Here is a 23325-nt window from a genome sequence, read left to right as displayed (position 1 = left end):
TTTTCACTGCAAGACTTTAACTTCTGATGGAGTATTTTTGATGTGTATTGAGAGAATATTACTCCACCATGGTATAATGGAGAGTTCAATGCACTGCAAAATAAGAAAACATCTTCATCGCTTCGACAACACACATGCAGCATTTAGAAAAAAACACTTAAAAAGCAAATCAAGACACACATATGCAGCACATACTGTATATTTTAGTATACATCTTATAAATCTTGCCATTTTGACACTAAGTTCAGCGTAAGTGCAGTGATATTATTTGAAGTATAAATAGCCTAAAATAGGAGGAAAAGGTACTTTTAGTTTGATCATTGACAAGTGGATGCTGACTAATAACTCTCTAACCACTCTCTAACTTTTCTCTGATCTGTTTAATTAACCTGTATATCATATTTCGTCAGTCTCCATGACTTGTTGTGGATCATCATCTGAAATGTTTTTCTCTAATAAGCTCTGTGAATGTTTCACCTGTGTGCTTGTGGACAAATGTGACAGAAGCAGGTGAGTATCAGAATTTATTTATAGTTTTTAACAGTCACACACAATTGATAATCTATTGTAACAGCAGAGTATTAATGAGCACAATACAGAGTAATGACATTAACGGGTCCATCAGGTTAGTTAGCAGAGATGTTTGTTAGCTACAGTGCTGTTTGAAGGCATTTTCACTGCAGATAGAGGGAATAACAGTTAATCACATTGCAGCAGCATCTATTCAGCATGAAACAATAAACGTGTTGATGTTTAATGTGGTCAACTGGTGAAAAGATTCACACTGATAAAAAAAAAACAACAACAAAAAAACAATCAACCCTAAGAAGAAAAACAATAAGCAACATGGACATTAAGAGATGCAGGATGTGAATGTGGTTGTTTGTTTGTGAAATGCAGAAATGGAAGGTCTTATTTATTAAATGACAGTAATAATAAAAATGACAGTATAACTTATATATATAAAACCTATAAAACTGAAGTGGCTTCGTCCTGTTTGGCACAGACATCTGGCTCTAATGACAGCTGCAGGGGGCAGCGGGTCTGTTCAAACTAAGTCAGACGCAGATCGCCCTCTACAGGAGCTCCGCTGTACTGCAAGAGATAGTTGATGGGTTGAATTATTTTTGACCTGACGTGAACTGTAGTCTTTGACTGAAACTGCAAGTCTGAAACGCAAGAGTTATGTTTCCATTAAAATGTTGCAACTTTTCAGCATATTAATAAATTGTTTTTGTTCTTTTTTGTTTGTTTATTTTTTACATCAACAACTTTTATGTTAAAATATTCAAGAGGACATGATCAGATTATATCATTAATTACAACTTGAAAACAGCTGGACATTTCACTGTTGCATTTATGTTTTTAATGAATTTATTATCTTTTTGAGTCACACATTGTGACAGTCAGGATGTTGTCGTTAGATATATGACTGTTCTGTTCATATTTTTGTCTTTTGGGTGGAGTAGAAACCTGTAACTGCTTGTTTCTGTTTTGGAGAAAACCAAAAACCTGACAGGAAGTAGGCTTTTTGATGTGCAGAGATTGCGGAGGTGTGTATGTTAAGTCATCCACCCTCCTCTGTGGATAGATCCAAAGAGGTGTTTATCATGGTGTTAATTATGGGCATCTTCAGAGAGATAAAATTACAATGTGTAATTGTGAAAGAAACTTTAATCAGCATAAATTTTCCATAGAACGATGCTCACGTGAATCTGAGATTAAATTGCACCCTTCCTCATATTCAACTTTGTTTTCTAGTGGTGATTATGATATTACTGCTTCCAAAAGTTTTAGGTTCACTCAGTCCTGGTGAGGTGATGCTGAGATTTAGTGACTTGCAGCGTGTTTTTAAAGGTTCATAATGTTTTCATCTATTTACAGAGCCACTTCATCTTTGTTTATATAACTAAAAAACAGTCTTTCCTGTTCATGTCATTCACCTTCATCTGACAGCTTTTGTCGTTACAGTAAAATCATTCACTTAGTAAAATCTCGTGCTGTTGCCTCGCTCTCAAACTCATTATTAAAAAAAGACAGATTACAAATGATAAAGTCTGATTAAGACAACTCTGAAAGTTTCTTCAAACAGAAACTCAAAGGCTTAACTACCTGCTTGGTTTCAGACTTGGTGAGGAAATAGTTTTAGTCTGGTTTTATGTTGCATTGTTGTTGTTGTTTGCTGATGTTTGGTTTTATCTGGAAACCAGCAGCTTCAGGAGTCCTCTCTACCTATATATCTGACTGTAAAAAAAAATCTGAATTAGCCCTTTAACTATTAGAAATCCTGTGGCCTCAGCACGTCTTTTACTGCGATTCTGCTCCATATTTATATCTGTGACTTTGACCAGATTAATAAGGCTGTAATCTACTTAAACATTCTACTGAGTTCTAATGTTGAAGCTGTTTAAAACTGCTGTTGTCAGAAGGAAAACATGCATCTCAAAAAACCTTTTGAGATGCAACAAAAACAGCATTGTTCATTTAAAGACTTTTGATAAGGCTAAAAGTTTTTAAAAATAGCCTTAGCTCAAGGCATAAAAGACTTGTTAACATATTGAGATACAAGATTTTCACTGGGCACCATCAGCTTGTGGTTACTGCAGGAATGCTCCAGCTGCACACAGTTTTCCAGCAACTCTCTCTAGACCACCACAGCCATTGTTCCTTCTTCCTTCTTTCTTCCTCTCCATTCAGAATGCCTTTCATTGCTGCAGCCTTGCAGAGAAGCAAGCAGAGAGGCTTTAATGGGCCTCATGCATAACAGGAAAAAGGAAACTTTGGTTTGGCAATATCGGTCCCTAACATTTATCATTTCATTATTATGAAGCGATGTTGTAATTTATTTCTAAAAAGCAGAAGTATGAAAGATTTAGGAACACTGTTTCAACACTTTGGTGAGTTTTTTGTATCTTACAGAACATCATGTCTTCTGTTTTCAAACTGAAAATTAAGGATATCATACTAATAATTTTATTAAGCGTGTTGAGATGTAAACTGTAAACATGACCAAAAAATTACAAAATGTCCGGTCACATCAGAATTTAAAATGGCGAAATTTTGCTGATCTGCTGACTGAATCCATTGAAATGAACTGATTTTGCGTGATCAGTGGATTAGTTAATCTGGTTTTTTGCTTAACATTTGACTTTGGTGAACGCCCTGCAAGTTTGCACCGTTGACCACTAGCTAATCCCATGACGGTGCTGAACTTTAATGGAGAGAATCAGCCAGGGAGTCCAAAATGAAGGAAGCTAATGTAGCTTATTAGCTGTGCGTCACCATCCAGTTTTATTTAATCTGCGCTGTTGGAATGTAAATCGCTCCATAAAAGAGAGAAGATGCTGAGATTAAGTCCTGAGACCAACTGCCACAGAGGAGTGAACAGCACTGACAAAATAGAAAGTGTATAAATAGTGCAGGCGTGTTCGTGGCTGGCTAGCATGTTAGCAGTTAGCTCGGCAGTTACAGTTCACCAGCTAGTCCTGTGTGGAATCTCTACGTCACCAGAGTTATAGACCCATTCATAAAGATGCAAGGATGAACTTCGCTTTGCCACTGTCTGGTGTGACCGAGCCTTAAGAAAAGGCACCAGTGATGGCTACGGAACCTGTGCAATAAATTATCGACTACTGACATGCGATGGGATTCTATACCAGTAGTCCACAGGCTGTTGGTCCGGACTGGTTTTCCATGCTGATGGTAGTTTGTTCTATTGATACGGAATGGGGTTCTGGAATTTATTGCCAGACCTCTTGTAGATCACTAACTGGACATTTTTTACTGTGATATGGTGTTTTAGTACTATTAAATGGGACATTTTAAATTTCAATTTGAATTTGATCACGCGATCTTGCACAATCAATACCAATGTGCATGCGTAATACTTCCATACCAACAATAAATGGACTATTGACACAGAGGAATCTGTACCAATAGCCACTTTCTAAAGAAAAACAAAAAAATATCGGCTTATTTTGTTTCTGGAGTCAGAAAATCTGGATCTGTTTGTGATATAACCTCAGTTCTCCTCAGTTTAAACATTGAAGTGGTTTATACCTTTATGTAACATTAAACCACAGAAGAAGAACCCAGGTAGAAACCAGGTGAGGCAGATTCTGATCTTATTCTATTCATTTTCTAACCCTAACCCTCCTCTGCCATCTCATTACACACAGGTAAAGTAATACATAACACATATTATTTATTTACCTCAATCAGATGGAAATCTCATATCTCCTTTTTTTTTGCTGCTTCTCTGCTTGCTGCTATTTAATGAGGTTTCCATGCAGTACAGAGGACATTAAAATGGCACATACTGGCATGTGTTTCAGTAAACTGTTGACTGTTGAAACTGTTGAAAAGTGTTTTGTAACAGAAAACTTGGTAACTTTGGTAAGTGGTCATAGAGTCGGAGACATGATGCACTGTCAAGCGTCCACCCAGAGATGACAGTGGACTCTGAGGACGGTACAGGAGGCCGGTTTAACTTAAATATTTTTCTCCTTTACATAAAAGACTTGATTTTATCAAGTAAAAATTCTAGTTCAGTTATTGAAATTACTAATTTATCTAGTTAAAATTTAATACTTGATATGACAGATAACAGATAAAAAAAGGAACTCCAGTTACCGTCCATTATTTTCTCTCATCAGGACACTTGATGGAGCATCATGTCATCCTAACAGGAGGTAGAGAGCCAGAACTGAGCAGAAGGTTCTGGGAACACGAAGACAAACAGATAAATCAAGTCCCTCCAGGATGTCTTTTTGTTAGTCGGAAGCAAGAGGTAAGTGCTTCAGTTTGAGGGTTGGTTTAATTGTTGGAGTCTGCCTGAGAAGATGAGTTCAGGGGAAAGTAAACCTCATGAAACTCGTTTGAGGCACTGATTCCCAAACTGGTGGAATTACAACTCAGACTGCTCCGAACATTACAGGTACAAAAATAAAGAAAAGAACAACTCTCACATCCTCCCTGTGACTGACTGAGCAGTTTGTCTCAACTTTCCAAAACATGTAATATGTTTTCCCAATGTTTCTGCTGTGATCAATGGCAGCAATGCCAATATATGATGCAACTGATAAATAGATCATTGTCACCTGCTGACCTGAGTCTGACAGATACTGTTTAACAATTGCATCATATGATACTACATATATAGTCTGTAGTGTGTGATACAGCTCCTTTGCTCTTTATCCATGAACATTAATATTTAAACTTAAACAAATGTGATGTAAGGCTGTTCTTAGGCACAGCTGTGGTTTGAGCTAAATGCTAACATTAGCATGCTAACATTCTCACAATGACAATGCTACCATCAATGTTGATGTTTATTGGCTATAATATTTACCCTGTTCACTACCTTAGTTTTTGTGTATTAGCATGCTAACATTTGCTATTTAGCACTAAACACTAAGTACAGCTGGAACTACAGAGAATATCAGTCTGCTTGCAGGTATTTAGTCATGAACCAAAGTATTGTTAAAATAATAACAATAGAAAACATATAAATTAAAATTTTGACCTGATGATGGTGTTGGTTTAAAAATCAGATGATCACCAAAGTGATTACAATTCATCATGCGTGGGACATTAATGTCTCTACTAGATTTCATTGCAATCCATCCAATAGTTGTGGATATATTTCACTCTGTTTATGTGCATGTATGTTGTCAAAATATCTTTTACTGCATAAGTGGGACTCCAACATTTGGGAACCACTAGATTAACATGTTTCAGCTGAGCTCCAAACAGCAGCTCTGGACGATATATTTATATAATGATTATATGTTGTCGATTATATGTACTGGTAGCGATAATTCTTATGTTTGGACTATTTTTGTGGATCTTAAAGATTGACGAAGGGATTGGTTGCCCTGGAGGGAGGGGGGACTATTAAAAAGAGAAACAATAATGAGAATACCAGTTTGGGACAGTTGTGTTCAGCTGTGTGTGTTTACATGACGACACAGCAGCAGGTCGCTGGGTAATTGTCGGCATTGACTTGGCGCTCATTGCCGTAGACAAAGTAGATGTGGGAGTCGCCTTTCCACTTATAGGTCACCTTAGTGATGGGGATCAACTCAACTGTCTGCCTCTGAGAGAAAGAGAGAGAGAGAAAGAAAAAAATTTAACAGAAACAGTTTCAATATTTTGGGAAATATCTTTATTAACCTCAATCTCATGTCTGTGTGTGCAGTACAGAGCTGGAGTCAGGATGTGGTTCGCTTAGGTCAGCATAAGGACTAGAAGCAGGAGGAAACGGCTAGCCTGGCACTGTCAAAAATTCAATAATACATCTACCAACACCTCTAAAGCTCAGCCTCAACCATTTACAGTAGACACACTTCAACTTTCACTAGCGCTTCAGCTGAAATTGTAATTGTTCTAATTGTTCGATCTCTGACATTTCACATCTCTGACGATTAGACTTCAACTGACAACTATTTTACTGCATACATTTTAAGACATTTCAACTTGTTTACTGTTTTTTGCACCAGTGGTTATCAGTGTCAGCAAGTGTGCTTTAATTTTCTGCAGAAAATGTTGCCTTTTCCATTTTAACAATCTGGTGTGTTTATTTGTGCACAATCAGAATCATTTGCTCAACAAGAATTAAATCCAGCTTTCTTTCATCTTGACTGTCATTTCCTCCAATTTCTGGTCTTGCTTGTTTAAACAATCAAAATATGACTGAATTCCAGTGAGCATTAGATTTCTGTTCAGACTCCGTCTCCATCCTGTCTGCAGTGTTTTTGTCTGGAAGTCTGGTTTCTGTGAGTGTTGCAAATTTAGTGAAAAAAGGACCCTTCTTTCATGTTTTTCTTTTGTGACTTAGATGTCAAAATGAACAAAACTGTCCATTGGTAGTTTGGTTTAGTTGACAAAAAGGTTTTCAGGCAAATCGCTAATTAAAATTGAATCTTCTAGAAGAGCATCTAATCAGTGTGCTGTCTTCTCATCTCCTCAGCAAGTAACTAACCCTTACATTTCTGTCATTTCTGTTACACCTCTGTTGGTATACAGACAAATTAGATACATGTAAATAGACAGCTTTGGAGTTGTTGGAAGGTGGATTTTTTTTTCTTTTTTGATGGAATTAGGCTATCAGTCTTTGTGCTAAACTAGGCTAACACATCCTGTACCTCTGTCTGTTCTGGATACACAGAGATGAAACTGATATCCATCTTTTCATCTGACTCTGGAGAAGACAGATAATATGTTGCCTCCTTCTAAATGCATTCAAATATTTTAATGAGCTATAGAACTGTGTTTTCAGCTTTAACTTTTTCCTAAATCTGTTAAGCCTGTTAAGAAGCTGCCTGCTGTCCTACCTGCTGCAGGATCCTGGAAGTCTGGGCGTACTTGCTTTGGTGCTCTTTGATCAGACGATCTGAGGCCTCAGAGATGGCCGGGTTTGGGAACCCTAAAAGTGGGAAGAGCTGAGAGACAATAAAACAGACATCAGCAACATCCTTTAATGACCCCATGACATTTCATCTAGAGCCGTCTAAAAAACAAACTTCACATTTTTGGCTCAACTACACCTGTGTGAGCTTCCTGCACATTATATTTCAGTGATTTACTGTAATAATATACTGTATTTTTTGTTAATGATGTACACGTTATGATTAGACTTCCACATTCTGTACAAAATACAACAATTGCACAGTGTGTTCATTGCTTACAATATTCAAAATGGAGGAGTGTTTTGGTTTTTATTAAAAGAACATAATGGGGGAGGAGAGTAAATGTCTCTTGCGGCGTTTTAAAATGGAGGCAATCCATATAAAATTAAGCATATTTAGCTTCAGGGAAACTGTGCAGTCGTGCTATATCACACAACAAAGATATTTAATATGTGAAGTTACTATTTAAACCATTATCTAGTAACTACACTGATAACAAAAGGAGCAGTCCTTATCACCTCCACTAACTGAGTTCCAGGGAAAAATCTGAGAGTGAGTATTTAATGAGTGCAGTTGTAACAGTTATGGTAAACGGACTGAATTGTTGTCATCTAAAGTGCTTTACAGCTTCTTATTCACCCATTCACAGACACAATTACACACTAAAGGCAACAAGTTATTATACAAGACCATCACGAACAGTTTGGGGGCTCAATATCCTCTTCAAGGACACTTTGACTCTGCTCCACCTGTCTGCTGCAGTCTACCTACTTACTGTGTGTGTGTGTGTGTGTGTGTGTTTCTGTACCAGGTACTGGCTGTTCTTGAACAGCTCCTTCCCGCTCACTGAGTGAAGATCATCAGCACTCAGACCAGAGTTCTGCTGCACCACGTGGTCCTCCAGATGGTTAGTCCTACACACACACACACACACACACACACACACACAGATACACAAAAAATTATAGATATGTATACACACATATAAACACATTTATCCACATATAAACATACACACACAGACGTACTGTATACACACATGACTGAATTCAAGCTGCATGTATTTTTATCAGCCTAAATTCACATCATGCAGTTTTATTTTTCTTCCACCAGAGGGTGCCAAAGTGTCATTCACGACAACACTGCCTACCCATTTCATTTAAAATGAGACTACATTAAAGTAACATATGTGTAGAATTTTACATTATAATATCATCGTTCAAGTTATTTTGATATTATAAGGTTTTGTTTCTAGAAAAATGAGAGACTCCAGCTGAAAACTGGTTATATTTTGCTGCTTTCAGCCCGTCAGTCTCAGGTTGGATTTATGGTTGATGTAAAAGGTCAACTGGAGTCCATAGATATCTGCATTGTAGGTTTTGATTTCACCTGTTTATATCACAACCACAACACAAAACAGATGTATTGTATGTGATTGGGCCATATCGTGCTTTCATCATGTTCCCCACAGTTACTGTGTTTACAGTCTTTCATTCACTTTGTAAAGAGAGCGGGCGTTTGCAGTGTCTTTGCTAGATTTGTGTTACTTAAAAGGAGAAGATAACAGCCTTTTTTCAACAGGCCTCATGTTTTATTCACTCTGAACAATCTCTGCCGGCATCACAAACTTGTAGGAAAAAAACACAAACAACCGGTCACAGTTCTTGAGATTCCCCCGCGGTATCTCGGACTCTATTGTAGGACCAAAGTGCAAATATATTTTTTAGGAGATACACATCAAGAAGGGGCACCAAAGTCAGGAATGTTCAAATCCTACACACTGTGGCTCAAACACCCCTCAAAGCTCTCGAAAGCCCACTGAAATTCCCAAGCACCATTTGAACTGGAACCCCAGGAACCTTTTCAAGGAACCTCCTCAATAACTTCTGGAGCAGATTTAAGCAGGGGCCTGTGGTCCATTAAGGGCACTGGGGAGCCACCCCTCCTGCAATTCGAATTGTGAAATACATATTTTAATGAAAAATCATTTTTGTTATTGTTGTGTTGAGTGTGTGTATAAATTTCAGTTGTTACTCTCACATAAATCATATTTACAGAACCGTGTGATGACTAGTGAAAGAGAGCTGTCAGACAGTCATTGTCTGTGTGCCGATGGGTGTACTTTTCTCTGCCCGACAGCGATATGTTTGTAATATGTTCGGCTTTTCCTGGTGGCCCCTGATTGGCCGAAAATAAGTGGATCTAGGGCAGAAAACTTTACGCCCAAGAAATATTGCCAGATTGGGCAATTTTCTGCCCAATTGCTGCTTCTTTATTAGATAACAGTTACCCAAGGAAGGCAGGCAAAACACACACAGATCTTTATGGTACTGTGGTGATAATTGTAAAGTGAAAGCAGTTGCTAAGTGGTCACCAAGATACCTTTTAAACTTTTAGAAACTGATAGCCTAGCTGCTAGCCACCAGCAGCCGGCTCCCTGCTACATTGTACAATGCATGCTCATGTCCAAAATACACAGAGCTACCTAGGGCCATAGCCCCACCTAGTGGAAAAATCATGCTATGCCATTGGATTTAAGGACCCATGGAACAGTTGCAGTACCAGTACTCACCACTCCACTTTGAGCTTGATGTAGGTCAGCAGTTGACGTTTTCCTTTACAGGTTTCACACTCCTTCCTTCCTTGAGAATTACACTCTGTACACCTACACACACACACACACACACACACACACACACACACACACATACAAACACACACAAACACACACAAAGTGAGACTCAGACATGTAACATGCATGCTTCACATGCTTTAGTGTACTGACTGGACTGTTAAGGTTGTTCTGTTTGCTGCTCTTTTTCATGTTCTAACTCATTAACATGTTCCGCTCACCTTTCAGAATCATACTTTTGTCCCTCCCAAAAAGTCTCAGTTTGATTCATTCACTAAAATTTCTCTAAACTGTGTGTTCTGACTGTCCAGCTGCTTACAGTTTTAAGTGTTAATAGCAGCAGTGAGTTATATACGTACTTTTACGCCCTGGTTTCAGGCAACATACGGGCTAGACTATCTACTTGGAGGAGGGGTAGGGCTGTATGCAGCCTGAAAGGAAGTCTGCAGACCCTGCTTAGCACCTCATCTGTATTTAATTTGCAAATAATTATCCTGACAGACACAAGTATTAAGCACAAGTTGAAGATAATGCAGTAAAGGGCAGTGCTCTTTGTATTAAAGATGTAAATGCAACATTAATTATTTAGTTTAAAGATTCTTTGTTGATGTTGGAAACATTGGAATTTTTTTATTTAACATTATGACATTCTTTATTAAGTATCAGGTCTCTATTAACAAAACTATAAGTTACTATACAATTAGTGCATTAAAAATGCTGGAATTTACATACAGTAGCATGTTTTGGTATACCATTATTATGGAAAGCATGACAACTAATTTAATCATAATATATTATTTGGTAGATGATATAAATTTACATAAAAGCAAAAATATCACTTTTTGGGGAAAGAACCTTTGACTTTATGGTGTCCCCACACCTCTGAAACCAAACCTACATCCTTGAAATTATGTTATAATAAAATTATGTTGTCATCATGTTGTGATTCATTTGAGAACGACCAAAGTCACCATCATTTTCATAGCATCCATCTTTACAGATCATTTGTTTACTGGGTTTGCTCATCAATGTGACACTTTTCATTCTCAGTCCTTGAATGCATCACTGCAGCAAAGTTTCAAAGCAGTACCTGGATCTGTAGTTAACTCGTAAAATATGCAGAAAGGGAGTTCTAGGCCTTTTCTATTTGATAGTGGAGATCAGAGAGCTGAAAGGAAATAAGCAGCAAGAGATGGGGGATGACATGCAGACCCTCCAAAGGGTCTTAAGGTATATCTGAGGGGACATGACATGATCAAAAAGACAGGACATGTACCTGCACAACACTATCTCCTCTGACTTTTCTCTTTATTTTAAAAACCTGGCTAGTTCCACCTCTTCAGATTCAAGTAATTCGGACATGACTTTGATTTAAAGGGTCACAAGCTAAAAAGGTTGGAAGTCACTGCCCCGGTCAACCAGGACTCCCCGCCCTCCCTTCAGTACCTCTCATTGCCTGTAGAATCACAGCGAGTGCAGTTCTCATCAGACCTTGTCCCAGTGCCATTACACACCCAGCACGGTTTCTGTACACAGACACACACACATCAATACACATGAATATTAACATGGAGAGTCACTGTTTCATTGTAAATCCACATTAAATTATCTGTTAATTAAGCTGCTAATTTCTTTATTTTAATTATCAAACTTTTTGTCTTTAATGTCATGAATTATGTGATTATTTTTCTATATTATTGATTGATTGTCTTCTTACATGTCCACTTCCATGACACTCGTTACATGGCATCGCTCCTGTGGCATGGCAGCTGTGGCATTCCTACACACACACACACACACACACACACACACACACACACACACAAACACACACATGTTAAAAATAACTTAATGGTCTGTTGGAGTTACACTGACACACTGAAGCTGTCACGGTGCTCCACATCAGATTCTTGATCTCCGATTGGCTGTCAGGCGCCTGTTAAAATCGTTCAGGTCAGCAGTTTGACCTCTGTTCTAAAATCAGAGCTCAAGCTTAATTAAACTGCAGGTAACCATAGAAACAGTGCTGATGCTACACACTATGTTAGCAGCCAGCTCACTCAGGACCCCTGAAACGTCTAGAAAAACATTGACCTTTTCTTCTCAAAGACTCCAATAACCTCCTTAAGGACAGAGGGGAAGCTTTTAAAGGGCCTATGGAATATCTCAAAGGATCTTGGGACGGGACCGCCAAGGATCTCATGAAGCTCTTCCTGCAACCTCTTAAAGAACCTCTGGCACTTTAAGCTCAGGAACTTCTTGAAGTTCCAGGGCCTGTGAAACCCCCTCAAGGACGCCTTTAAGGCCCAATGGACATAAATCACCATTTGAACATTCTCAAGGAGATCCCAAGGCATTATCCTCTTAACCCCCTACAGGACCTCAGGAGCAGGTCTTCAGTGACCTCTGGAACATTTTACATAACTTAAAGGAACATATGGGATTTTTTAAAGACTATTATACCCTCTTCCATGACCCCAGGAATATTTTCAATATTTTCAAGAACCCCTGTCATCTTCATAGACTTCTGGAAAAACCTAAGGGACCATTTTGACCTTGCAAACCCCCAAACCCCCCGGATACTCTTTAAAGCCCCATGGATCCTCCTCAAGGACCCATGTGGCATCTTCTAGGAACCCTGATTCAAAGGGATTCAGGGCACCCATGGATGCTCTTCAAATAGGGTTTTTCCATTGGCACTTTTGGCCACACCGGGTCAAACCATGCCACGCTGATTTGTGTTTCTATTACCAGTTTTACCGCACCAAGTCGCAACCGTGATGGACCATCTCCAGAGTTGAGCCAAAGCATGCCCAACCTGCCTCCAAGCGGGTTTCAGTGACATCTCACCGACCATGGCCAACCTGTGACAACCCCCCTTCACCTGCTTCTCCCCCTAAAACAAGCTGTGTTGTGAGACTCAACTCATGTCTGTGGAGAGAAACACGTTCTTAAAAGTCTCTGTGTGTTCAGCTCTCAGTATTTTTGTAGCTTCTAACTGAATGTCTGCAGTTTGAAGTTTAGTTTTTATCCTGTGTGCCTGTTTGTACTATCAGATATCTGCTTTATTTATTTTTCCTGATCACTTTCAGCTGTATCAGAGCTGTGTTCAATTACTGCAGATGAAAACATTTCCTGCTGCTGCTGCTTCATATTAAAAGCTTTTAAATAAAAAAAATAACAGGGGACTTTTACTGTGAAGAATTTATAGAAAATTAAATGTGTTTATCCACCGTTTTACAGCCGCGACTTTGACCACTGGTCACAGCCATGATGACACACCTTCAAGTGAGCAGCCCTGTTGTAAATGAGATGCAATTGCATTCTGTGCTGGGCTGACCTGCCACGTCAAGCCAAGCCAGCACATGTGTATGAAAAAGGCCCAAAGGCCCTCTCTATCCTCCTCAATATTTTCCAAGACATCAGAAAACTTTTCAAGGAACTCTGTAACATCTTGACTGCTGGAACTTTGGGACTTCTTTTAGGAACACTGGAAGCTTTCCAAGGCCCTATGGGAACTCCTTAAGGACCATTTGAACCTTCTCAAGGTCCCCAGGAAACCCTTACAGGACACCTGACATTTCTTCAATAACTTGAAAAACATCTTCAAAAACTTCAGGAACCCCTCAAGGAGCCATGGAAGCTCTTCAAAGCCCTGTGGATACTCCTCAAGGACTATTTGAATCTTCTCAAGGACCTCTTAAGGCGTTATTCCCTCAACCCCCTTCAGGAACCTATTTAAGAACTTCTACAACATCTTCAAAGACTTCTGGAAAACCTCAAGGACCATTTGGACCTTCTCAAGATTCTTTGAGACCTCCAACCCCCTCACACACCTTTTAAGTCCCAAGGAACTTCCTCAAGGACCATTGTGACATCTTCCAGGAGCCCTAAATACCTTCAGGACTCAGAGAACCTCCTGAAGCACCCATTGAAGCTTTTCAAGGCCCTGTGGACCCTTCTAAATCTTTCCCAAGACCCCAGAAAACTTTTCAAGGGCTGTAACATCTTCTGGACTTTTTACAGGAACACTGTAAGCTTCCCAAGGCCCTGTGTGACCTTGTCAAGGACCATTTGAACCTTCTCAGGGACACAAGGAAACCCTTGAAACTTGAACCATTGAACCCTGAAACGTTTTAAGGGGGCACGTAAAACATCTTCAAGAACTTCAGGAATCCGTCAAAGACCCTTGAGATCTCTTCAAAGGCCCATAAAACCTCCCAAATGAACCCCCAGACCTCCTCAAGGATAAGCAGAACTTTCTCAACAGTCAACAGTTCGAACAGCTCAAAATAAATTAAACTGCAGGTAACCATAGCAACAGTCCTGATGCATCAGTTATCTGACAGGAGAAACTAGCCAAACCAAACTGACTGCAAACACACAGCTCCTGTTAACCAATCACCTTGATGGAGGAGGTGTAAGGCACGCGGATCTCCTCTGTATGATTGGTGAAGAGGCTGGGAGGTGTGGCCTGAATCTCCCATGGCCGGGGGGCGGTCTCAGTGTAGAAGTCAGCTGGCTCACCTGTCAATCATACAAGAGAGACATTATACATCATACGTCAATCACACACGTCAATGAGGGTCCTTACATATATAGAAGTTCAAATGTGTGTATGTGTGTGTGTGTACCTTCATGAGGTTTGGTGGCCCACTCAGTTGACCTGGACTCATTGAACGTCTCCAGTCGGTACTACAGAACACAAACACACAAATATTTTAACAAGAGATACAAACACATGCACACAGCTTAATATCATTCATCACATCTTGATGTCACAGGGTCTCAGAGGTCACATGACAGTCATGTGAGAGTCATCAGAGACACATGAATTAAAGTGTTTATAAGGTGAAACTGTCTGAAGTGATGGCACACTTGATCTCAACTTGGGTGGATTGACAGCTGGGATGATCTGAAAACCTCAAAATGAATAATTATTTTCCATTTATCTACTCAGTAAGGTTTATTTTTTTGTAACTATCATAATCTTCAATCATTTTTAAAGTAGCATAATAAAAATATCTTGTAATCAAAACATTTACCGCATTTGAGTGCAATTAGCCGTATTTAAAAATCTTTAAAAGAAAAAATGGAAGAACCGCTGCTGCTGGTTTCATTCACTAAGTATCACAGAATCACAGATTTTGAGGTGAAAACTTTCACCAGCAGATTATGTGCTCAAATGCAGCCAAAAAACACTTTCAAAAAATTCTTTTAGCGTGTAGTTTGTCTTTAGGGTCTGTTATAGCAGAAAGTTCTGTTAAAAAACAAAAAAAAAACAGGAACCAATCAATGATCTTGATCAGATCAGCTGACTGGAGGATCCATCAGTGATGACAACATCAACAGTTAAGAGGATCACCCTATAAGTGTTGTATGGCTCCATTTTGGTGATGACTCCATCTTCAGCAGGACCATGGCTGTAGCAGCAATGAGATGCTGCAAAGCTGGTGAACGCCTCACGGGCATCGTCCTCCGACAGAGACGGGATGCTACAACACACATACAGACACACACACACAGATGAAGCTCTGACATGATATCCTCTGAACGCAGCATTTCCACACACATCCAGCAGACACAGAGCAACCTGAGCATCCCGCTGGCTGCTTGTTTTCAGGCTCCGCCCGTCTGAGGCAAACAGGCTGATAAGCAGTGAGACAGGTGGTGTCAGGTCTTACCTCCAGTCGTCGGGTGTGGGGCCGGGTGCAGGCGGGGCTACAGGCTCGATGGGCATGGGAGGGGGCAGGTAACCTCCTGCAGCAACGACAACACATTTACAGTAGTTGTAAACAACACGAATGTTCGGAGAAAGTTTGTGGGTTTGATTTTCCTTACCTCCTCCTGCCACAGTGCCTTCGTACCCGGGCACGTTGCCGAACATGTTGGCCATGGGGGCGGAGAGAGGGGGGTACGCAGCTGGAATAAACAAAAACAGGAAACAGGTCTTACATCAAGGCATCAGAGAGCTTTTCTGTTATCACATTGGACTTCAGTGTGAGGTTAGAGCTACAGAAAACGGAAAACCATCCCGGTTCAAACTTTACATAGTTTGCCCACCAGAGAGCACTGACAAGTAAAATGTTTTACATTTTTTAAACTGTGTCCCACTCAGAATAGGTTCACAATTTTTAAAGTTTGTCTTAAAACAACAGTCAGGTGCCCTTATTAAAACAAGTTTTCCTCACTGATATCATCCCCCCTGTTCAAACAAACCACTAGAAGATCTCCTCCTTAGCACTAAAAAGACAACTGAAGCTTCATGTCAGCTTCAAATAAACCTTTAAACCTCCTTCTGTACATTTTTTGCACAGAAGGAGGCTTGTGGGTTTTTGCCCCATTACTTACATTGTAAGTGCGTAATGAAGGGATCTTCTAATGGTCAGTATGTACAGGAGGAATTACTATGGCAATAAAAAACCTATTTCAGTGTTCATTTGGGCTCCTGACTATTGTTTTCAGACAGGGTTGAAAAAATTGTGAATCAGTCCTTTAAAGGTTCCCTATAGATAGAAATGTTTCTTTGTGTTTTGTGTTTATGTAAAAAACTAAAACTAAAAAAATAAAACAATATCAGCCGATACAATTTTATAACAAGACTGAGACTCAACAGCAATGCTAGCTGCTTCTTAGGGATAGTGGTGCTTTGAGCTAAATGCTAACTTGCTAACATGAGCTAATTAGCACTAAACCTGATGTAAAGCTGAGGCTGGTGGGAATGTCATTAGTTTTGTGGGCATTTGATCATAAACCAAAGTGTTGGACAAGTTAAAAATTTGACCTGATGATGGTCAAGAACAAGTTAAGGGATGATCACACAAGTTCACAAATTATTAATTTCTAATTGACATTGTGGGTGTATGTAATATGCTGTTGTGTGTAGCTTTGTATTTTGTATGGTGTGTTCTGTGTGTTTTTTTTTTTCTTTATACTGTTTGTTGTTGTGCTGTTGTATGTTTTGATTGTGGGGGACTACGGATGCAAATTAGCTTAAAGCTAACTCCAGTGCAGTGCATCTTTAATGTGTAAAACTGCACACTGTCCCGATCAATAAATCAAATTAAAAAAAAAGTGGATATGAACCATATTTCATGATAATACAACCAATATCCCGAATACTCAAAACCACAGATGTGAACCTCATGATGGTGACAGAAAAAGACACTGGGAGTCAGGGGTTATTAATTTTGTTATATGAGAAAGACAGTAAATCTCTTAATAAATGCTTGAAGTGGGAAATCATGTTTCAATAGGGATTGAAGGGAGATTTAATGGGAAACTCTTGTTTCATGTTTCATGATAACAAGCAGTCAAAATGTTTTGTCCAGCTCTGTTTAAGTTAAACAAAAAATAACTACCTATCAGGTATGTGACCCACTGAAGGAAACATTGAGCTACATTTGCATTTAGCACCTTATTTTGCCATTTCAGTTCTGTTAGATCTCTTTGCACTTCAGAAGGATTTTTTTTCACATGGTGCACTTTCATTAGAAAATTTGTGAAACAGTGAAGAGAAACAGCTTTCAGCTTTTCTATAAAACTCTCAGTTTACAGAAAATAACCATCTGTGTTCAATTCAACAAGACTGTATCTGAGGGGAAATTCCTTCTTTCCACTCCTCCCGTCCCTCCCACAGCCCCTGCAGCTGTTCCAGTAAGTCAAGTTTAAATGTTGGTGGGATAACAGGACACCAGATCAGTGAAGCAGAAAGAGACAAAGAGCTCTTACTCTGCTCGATTTCCAGGGAACCACGAACAAAGACAATTTGCTGGTTGGGCTAAGTCACAGGACCACTCATGACAGAAATTTACGCAACAATGTATTGCATGCACTCCTCTTGCACCACTCTTGGTTCTTAGGAAGTCGCAAGTTGTTGCTAAATATTTACGCCCACTTACTGCCAGGTGTAACTGTTGCAACAAAATAGGTAGGAGCAAAAGAGGTAATGAGGAATATGGTGGACATACTCTAACCTGACACTTAACATTATATGTCACAGAAAAAATACACTAAACCTCAACTTGAAAAACTTTATGCCACTATTAGACCAAATGACCAAATAAGCTTATCATAATCAAATATTTCCCTCTCATTTTAAATTGCATTATTACCACTAATTCTAAAAACACATATTTTTCCAGGTATGCGTATATAAATAAAATAAAGTCATAACTACATTCACAGAGGATTGACAGTTAGGTTCATTATATCTTATGGCTTCTAAAACTGTTATTTTTGGAAGTTATGTTACAGCTCGTGATGCTAGCTGTGCATATTTAGTTGCTTTTATATAGAACCATTTCAGTGGGTTTATTTAAAAGAACCCTTTGTGGTTCTTTGTTTCTAAACAAAATGATTATATATATAGTAGAACCTTCTAAAAGTTCAATCAATACTCTAAACCTATTATTGCCTTCGTTGGCCACATATTTTTTTAATAATTCTGCAGAATTATCATGATATGAAGTTAATTTAATTACTATTACTAATTTAAATAAAATAACCAATAACCTATAATATTTAAAACTTCAGTAACATACAGTAAGCCCTTTACCACTACCAACCTATTGTAGATTGAAGAAAAAGAAAAAACAGAGGTGGTTTCAAATTGACTGTATTGATCATCAAAAAGTAGTTCCGCCATGTAAAAACATTACTATACACAATATAAAATGTTACAGTGGACAAATAATTCCATGCACACAAAGTAATTAAAATATATCAGCACCACATATAAAATAAAAATACAATTTCAATTCCAGTTAAGATTTGAAATATTCAAATATCACTGTGCAATCCTCAACATTTTTTATTACAAGTAAATGTTAGTGAGCAGTAGTGACAGATAGATTAAATTCAACCAGCAAAAACAAAAGAACAGTACACTTAAGATTTTTAATCTTGGCAAACACTTTCTCAAAAATGACTATTTACATCAATTCCATCATTCACCGTGAAAGCTGATTGTATATTTTGAGCACTGGAATAGACACACTTTTCTTACCATTTCCTAGTTTGAACAAATAATGTTCTATAAATGACAGTGTGTCTTTCATTCCACATGAAACAGGAAATATACCTCAAGCAGATACTGCAGAGCTTGAAGTACATCCATTTCTCCAATTGTGATGGCGACTCCTTCTATCTTTATAGATGCTTTCACAGCAAGGAGTGGATTCCCTGCATCATGGAAGATGATGGTTGGGAATGAGCTTGTTGGTTCCTTTGTAAAAGAAACATATGTAAGGAATTTCCTGATAGAATTCAAGCTATATGTAATTGACAATACAAAAATAGAGGGGGGATACCTCTGAAAGAGCTGGTGCTGTATAAGAGGACACAAGTGTATCTGCCTTAACTGGGATTTAAACTTTGGCTCTAGGTTTCCAATGGTAAAATAGAAGGCAGCTACTTTATGTATGGATTTTAATGGGTTCACAACTTCATTCATCTGTGTATAAATGTATACGCAGAATACTTGGATCTCCAAAAAATGGACAGGCTTGGAAAATTTGACCATCCGTGAAGTCTTCGTCGGGACTCTCACAGCTTCTTTGAAAATAATCAAAATTGTCCTGTTTCTCCTAATAAACCTTCAGAAAATCTTTTATTGGCACATACTGGAAAGTGTCTTCCTTCCTCTTGCTGTTAACTCCAATGAACATGTTGAACTGGCTCCATTAGATGCAGATTTTCTTTGCTAAATTGTAGCAATTTGTATTCAGACTTCACTTACCCAAAGGCACAGTCATCAACAGTTCATTTGAAAGTAGATGGTCCATTTCCTTGTGGTCTTTTAGTCTGAACCCTGACTGGTCCAGGTGGAATTTAATTATATCAGCATAATACTCTTTAAAAAACTACAAAACAAATTGAGGATATTCAACAATTGTTTCCTGAGTAACTTTGGGGAAGACATGTTTCTCTCATAGATTTAAGATAAAATGCTTCTGTAGTCCCGACAACAGGGAACTTAAGTCAGATGAACAGTTTTCATTGGCTGACTGCGAGTCCTCTGAGTCTTCCACATCGTCCACCTCGTCCTCTTCATTTTCCTCTGAGAGAGTTATGTTGTGCCTCCAGAGAGCAGTCCTATGATTTCTATAGATGTGGGTTCTAAAACTAAGGACACTTCTCTTGCATCCCTCTATATTGCAGACAATGCTGAAATCAGGATGGTGTTGATGGTGCAATAGCTGTAGGTGTTGAAAGTATTTTGATGGTTGAAACTTCGCAATATCACAATCTGGACATTTGTAGGTTTCCGTTACCTCTGAAGGCCTCTATTGCATCAATTAAATGCATCCTTTGGAGCTATTTGCATACAACATCAATGGTCCAGTGGTCTGTCATCTCTGATGAAAAGAAAGAAAAAGCATCAAGTTATTTTTTTTAATCCTAACATTCACAAACTATTTCAACTTTGCTGAGCATACAGAATATGGGACACAAATTTTCTGTTCTACTTGTTTTCTCCTTACCTTCTATTATTTAATTCTTATGCAGCACAACACCTCTTGTATGTGTAAACCGACTTGACATTAAACTTGTTTCTGATTCTTATTAGTTTTGTATTAATCAATGTTAATAATTTTCTCTTTTTGTTACTCTGCATTTATTCTGCACTAGACCTCATAATATGTTGTAATGAGATAAATAAAGAGAAAAATTAGTTCTATAGATGTAGAATTTTGAAATAATTAATGATTAATAATAATAATTAACATAATAATTAACATGGATTATGATAACTGTGATAATTCAACTACATGAAGCTAATTATTAATTCCTATATTATATCTATAATAGGATTATGGTGGTAATAACACCCTATCTTAGGGAGAGTAGCCTACATTAATGGTAGGCAGGAATAATGTGGGTCAAATGTATCACTAGAAGGAGATCTGATATATGTGGCAACATGGAGGCAATAAAATTACCCCTCCTCATTTCGTTTTGCTTTTCTGTGCCAGCTGAACAGTTGGCTGGCTTCATAACCCCTTTTATAGGGTGCTGAAAACTAGATATCTTAACTAGATATCTTGTTAGACAAATTATATATCTGTAACCACACATTCTTTCACCAAGCTAACTAGCTAACTTAGTTGAGAATTAACGGTAGCTTAACGTTAGGTTAACTGACGTTGATAACTAGGTTAGCTAGGTGTGATCGACACTTGCCATTTACCCAGTTAAAACACCATAATAAAAACAGATAGCATTTATCAGCAAATATTATTACCATTTATAAAAGTCTGTCAGATGTTGTACCCACCTTTAATTCGTTGGAAACTATGACGGTCACTTCTCCAATTGATATTCAACCGTTGACGCTTGACTGTCCTCATCCGCATTCTTTGAAGACAGAGGCTCGCGTTTACAGTCGAGTTCAAAGACCACATGTTTGTGGTTTGTACTGGAGTCTACTGTACAGGGTTCCTACACATTTTCCATTTCAAAATTCATTTTGTAGGAACCCTGATCATAAATACAACCTACTGACTGGGAAGAGCCGTTTATGTCAAATGAGTGGCTTTTAGATAAATGGAACCTCTCTGTGGGCTCTGCTTTCCTTCTCCCACTCTGTGGTAAACATGCTGTAGCAGTGAATGACCGATCAGTCAATTATGTCATTTCAGATTTACCGTAAATACGACCTGCCGATTGGGAGAATGGCTAGTAGGACATATGGCACTTTTCTGTGGCCTCTGATTTCTCCCACTTTGCACACACACACACACACACACACACACACACACACACACACACACACACACACACACACACACACACACACACACACACACACACACGCAGGTCATGTAAGGCTATGTATATGTATAGCTATAGCCTATATATAGCAGTTATGGTAAATACATTATGACCAATAGTATATTGTTACTTATTTATTTATAGTTTGAAACAAGATCTTCATTATTTTATTGCCTGTATCTTGTTCTTCAATAAACTTATTTTAAAGACTAAGTCTTAACTAACTAGCACGAACAGCACGTTGTGTCTGAGTGTGTGTGTGTGTGTGTGTGTGTGTGTGTGTGTGTGTGTGTGTGTGTGTGTGTGTGTGTGTGTGTGTGTGTGTGTGTGTGAGGGGGCAGAACCTCCTCACTGTTAAATCCGCGGTTTAATCCTTGCATGTGAAACGTTTTTGTTTCTGTATGCTATAAAATGTTTGCAAGGCGCTCCGATGACGTGTGGCTATAGCGGTAGCCTGGCTGGCTGATCTTTTTACTTTCTTTCTTTCTTTCTTTCATTCATTAATTCATTACCAGGGACAGTGCACAATAATTAACATGTAAGTTGCACATCAATATAAATGGCTGATGTGTGTTAGTTAATGAGTTCATTTTCATCCCTGTGCAGTATATTACAAATTAGAGACATTACGTCATCAATACAATGCTTCAGCAAGTACTACAACAGGCATGCAATACAGTTCAATACCATACATACATACATACATGACAGAAGTGACATATAATGACACTGACAGTGAGTAAAGGCGGTGCCAGAGATGGGACAGTATGATTACTCATGATCTTCAGTCTATGATCTACAGCAGCAGGTGTAAACGTGTTGTAGTCAGTTTGGTCACCTGTGCAATGTGGTGTCCTGTCGTGTGTTTTAAATCCTACCTGCGCTGTTCATCCTGCAGCTGTTTGATCAGATTTGAGATCACCTCGGTTTTGACTGAATCCAGGCAATCTTTCCGTTACTGACAGGGAGCCGCTATGCTCTGCTGCATGTGTCCAAATAACGTCAATGACACACAGCTTCCGGTATAACCTTCAGCATAAAACTCTCATTCACAAACCGCTTCTTAGCTTTTACTCTTAAAGGACACGTTCACAATTTTTCAAGTCTGTCTTAAAACAACCGTCAGGCGCCCAAATCATCTTTGAAACAGGTTTTTCTTTCAATAATCATTCCTCCTGTTCATAAAATCTATTTAAAAGTTTATCTGAAGCTAATATGAAGCTTCAGTCGTCCAAATGAGTTAAATCAAGTAGATATCTTTCAACATTACAGTCTTTTTAGTGCCAAAGTCAAAGCTTCAGATAAACTGTTGCAAATTCATTTTTGCACAAAATGACTGTGTGGACTCACTGTGGATTTTGGCCCCCATCACTTACATGGAAAGCACATTTGAAAACATTTAGTTCATTTGAATTTTCATGTCCTTCCAAACATTTGACCTGTCCAACATGGTAAAAGACACAGCAAAACATATTTTGGTAACACTTAACATCAGGTAACTTGAGTAAA

The 23325-nt window shown here is 38.6% G+C and overlaps 1 protein-coding gene across 4 annotated transcripts; it reads right to left on the bottom strand.

Annotated features, from left to right (window-relative positions):
* Window positions 1-511: 511 nt before the first annotated feature.
* LOC121894420 (protein SSUH2 homolog) lies at window positions 512-22793 on the bottom strand. 4 transcript variants are annotated; one of them, XM_042407004.1, is made up of 14 exons: window positions 21320-21741; window positions 20316-20399; window positions 15883-15963; window positions 15726-15801; window positions 15407-15536; window positions 14676-14736; window positions 14447-14568; window positions 11759-11821; window positions 11488-11567; window positions 9982-10074; window positions 8218-8323; window positions 7335-7442; window positions 5924-6097; window positions 512-4719 (listed from the first exon to the last, which is right to left on the bottom strand). In XM_042407004.1, the coding sequence occupies exons 2-13, from the start codon at window positions 20347-20349 to the stop codon at window positions 5957-5959; spliced, it is 1095 nt and encodes a 364-aa protein (XP_042262938.1). In that variant the 5' UTR covers window positions 20350-20399; window positions 21320-21741; the 3' UTR covers window positions 512-4719; window positions 5924-5956. The 4 variants fall into 4 exon arrangements, with proteins under 4 accessions (XP_042262938.1, XP_042262939.1, XP_042262937.1 ...); XM_042407005.1 differs by having other exon boundaries at window positions 512-2718; XM_042407003.1 differs by having other exon boundaries at window positions 512-6097.
* Between the last annotated feature and the right edge of the window lie 532 nt (window positions 22794-23325).

Source organism: Thunnus maccoyii, chromosome 3, assembly GCF_910596095.1.
Source record: "Thunnus maccoyii chromosome 3, fThuMac1.1, whole genome shotgun sequence".
NCBI classification, from domain to species: Eukaryota; Metazoa; Chordata; class Actinopteri; order Scombriformes; family Scombridae; genus Thunnus; species Thunnus maccoyii.
This window is presented reverse-complemented; position numbering and strand designations above follow the sequence as displayed.

Coding starts and splice junctions, on each gene's coding strand:
- LOC121894420 (XM_042407003.1), bottom strand. CDS start 20,349: ATGCATTTAATTGATGCAATAGAGGCCTTCAGAG. Junction 14,737..15,406: donor AGCCATACAACACTTATAGG/GTGATCCTCTTA, acceptor TGTGTTCTGTAG/TACCGACTGGAGACGTTCAA. Junction 11,568..11,758: donor AGTGTCATGGAAGTGGACAT/GTAAGAAGACAA, acceptor GTCTGTGTACAG/AAACCGTGCTGGGTGTGTAA.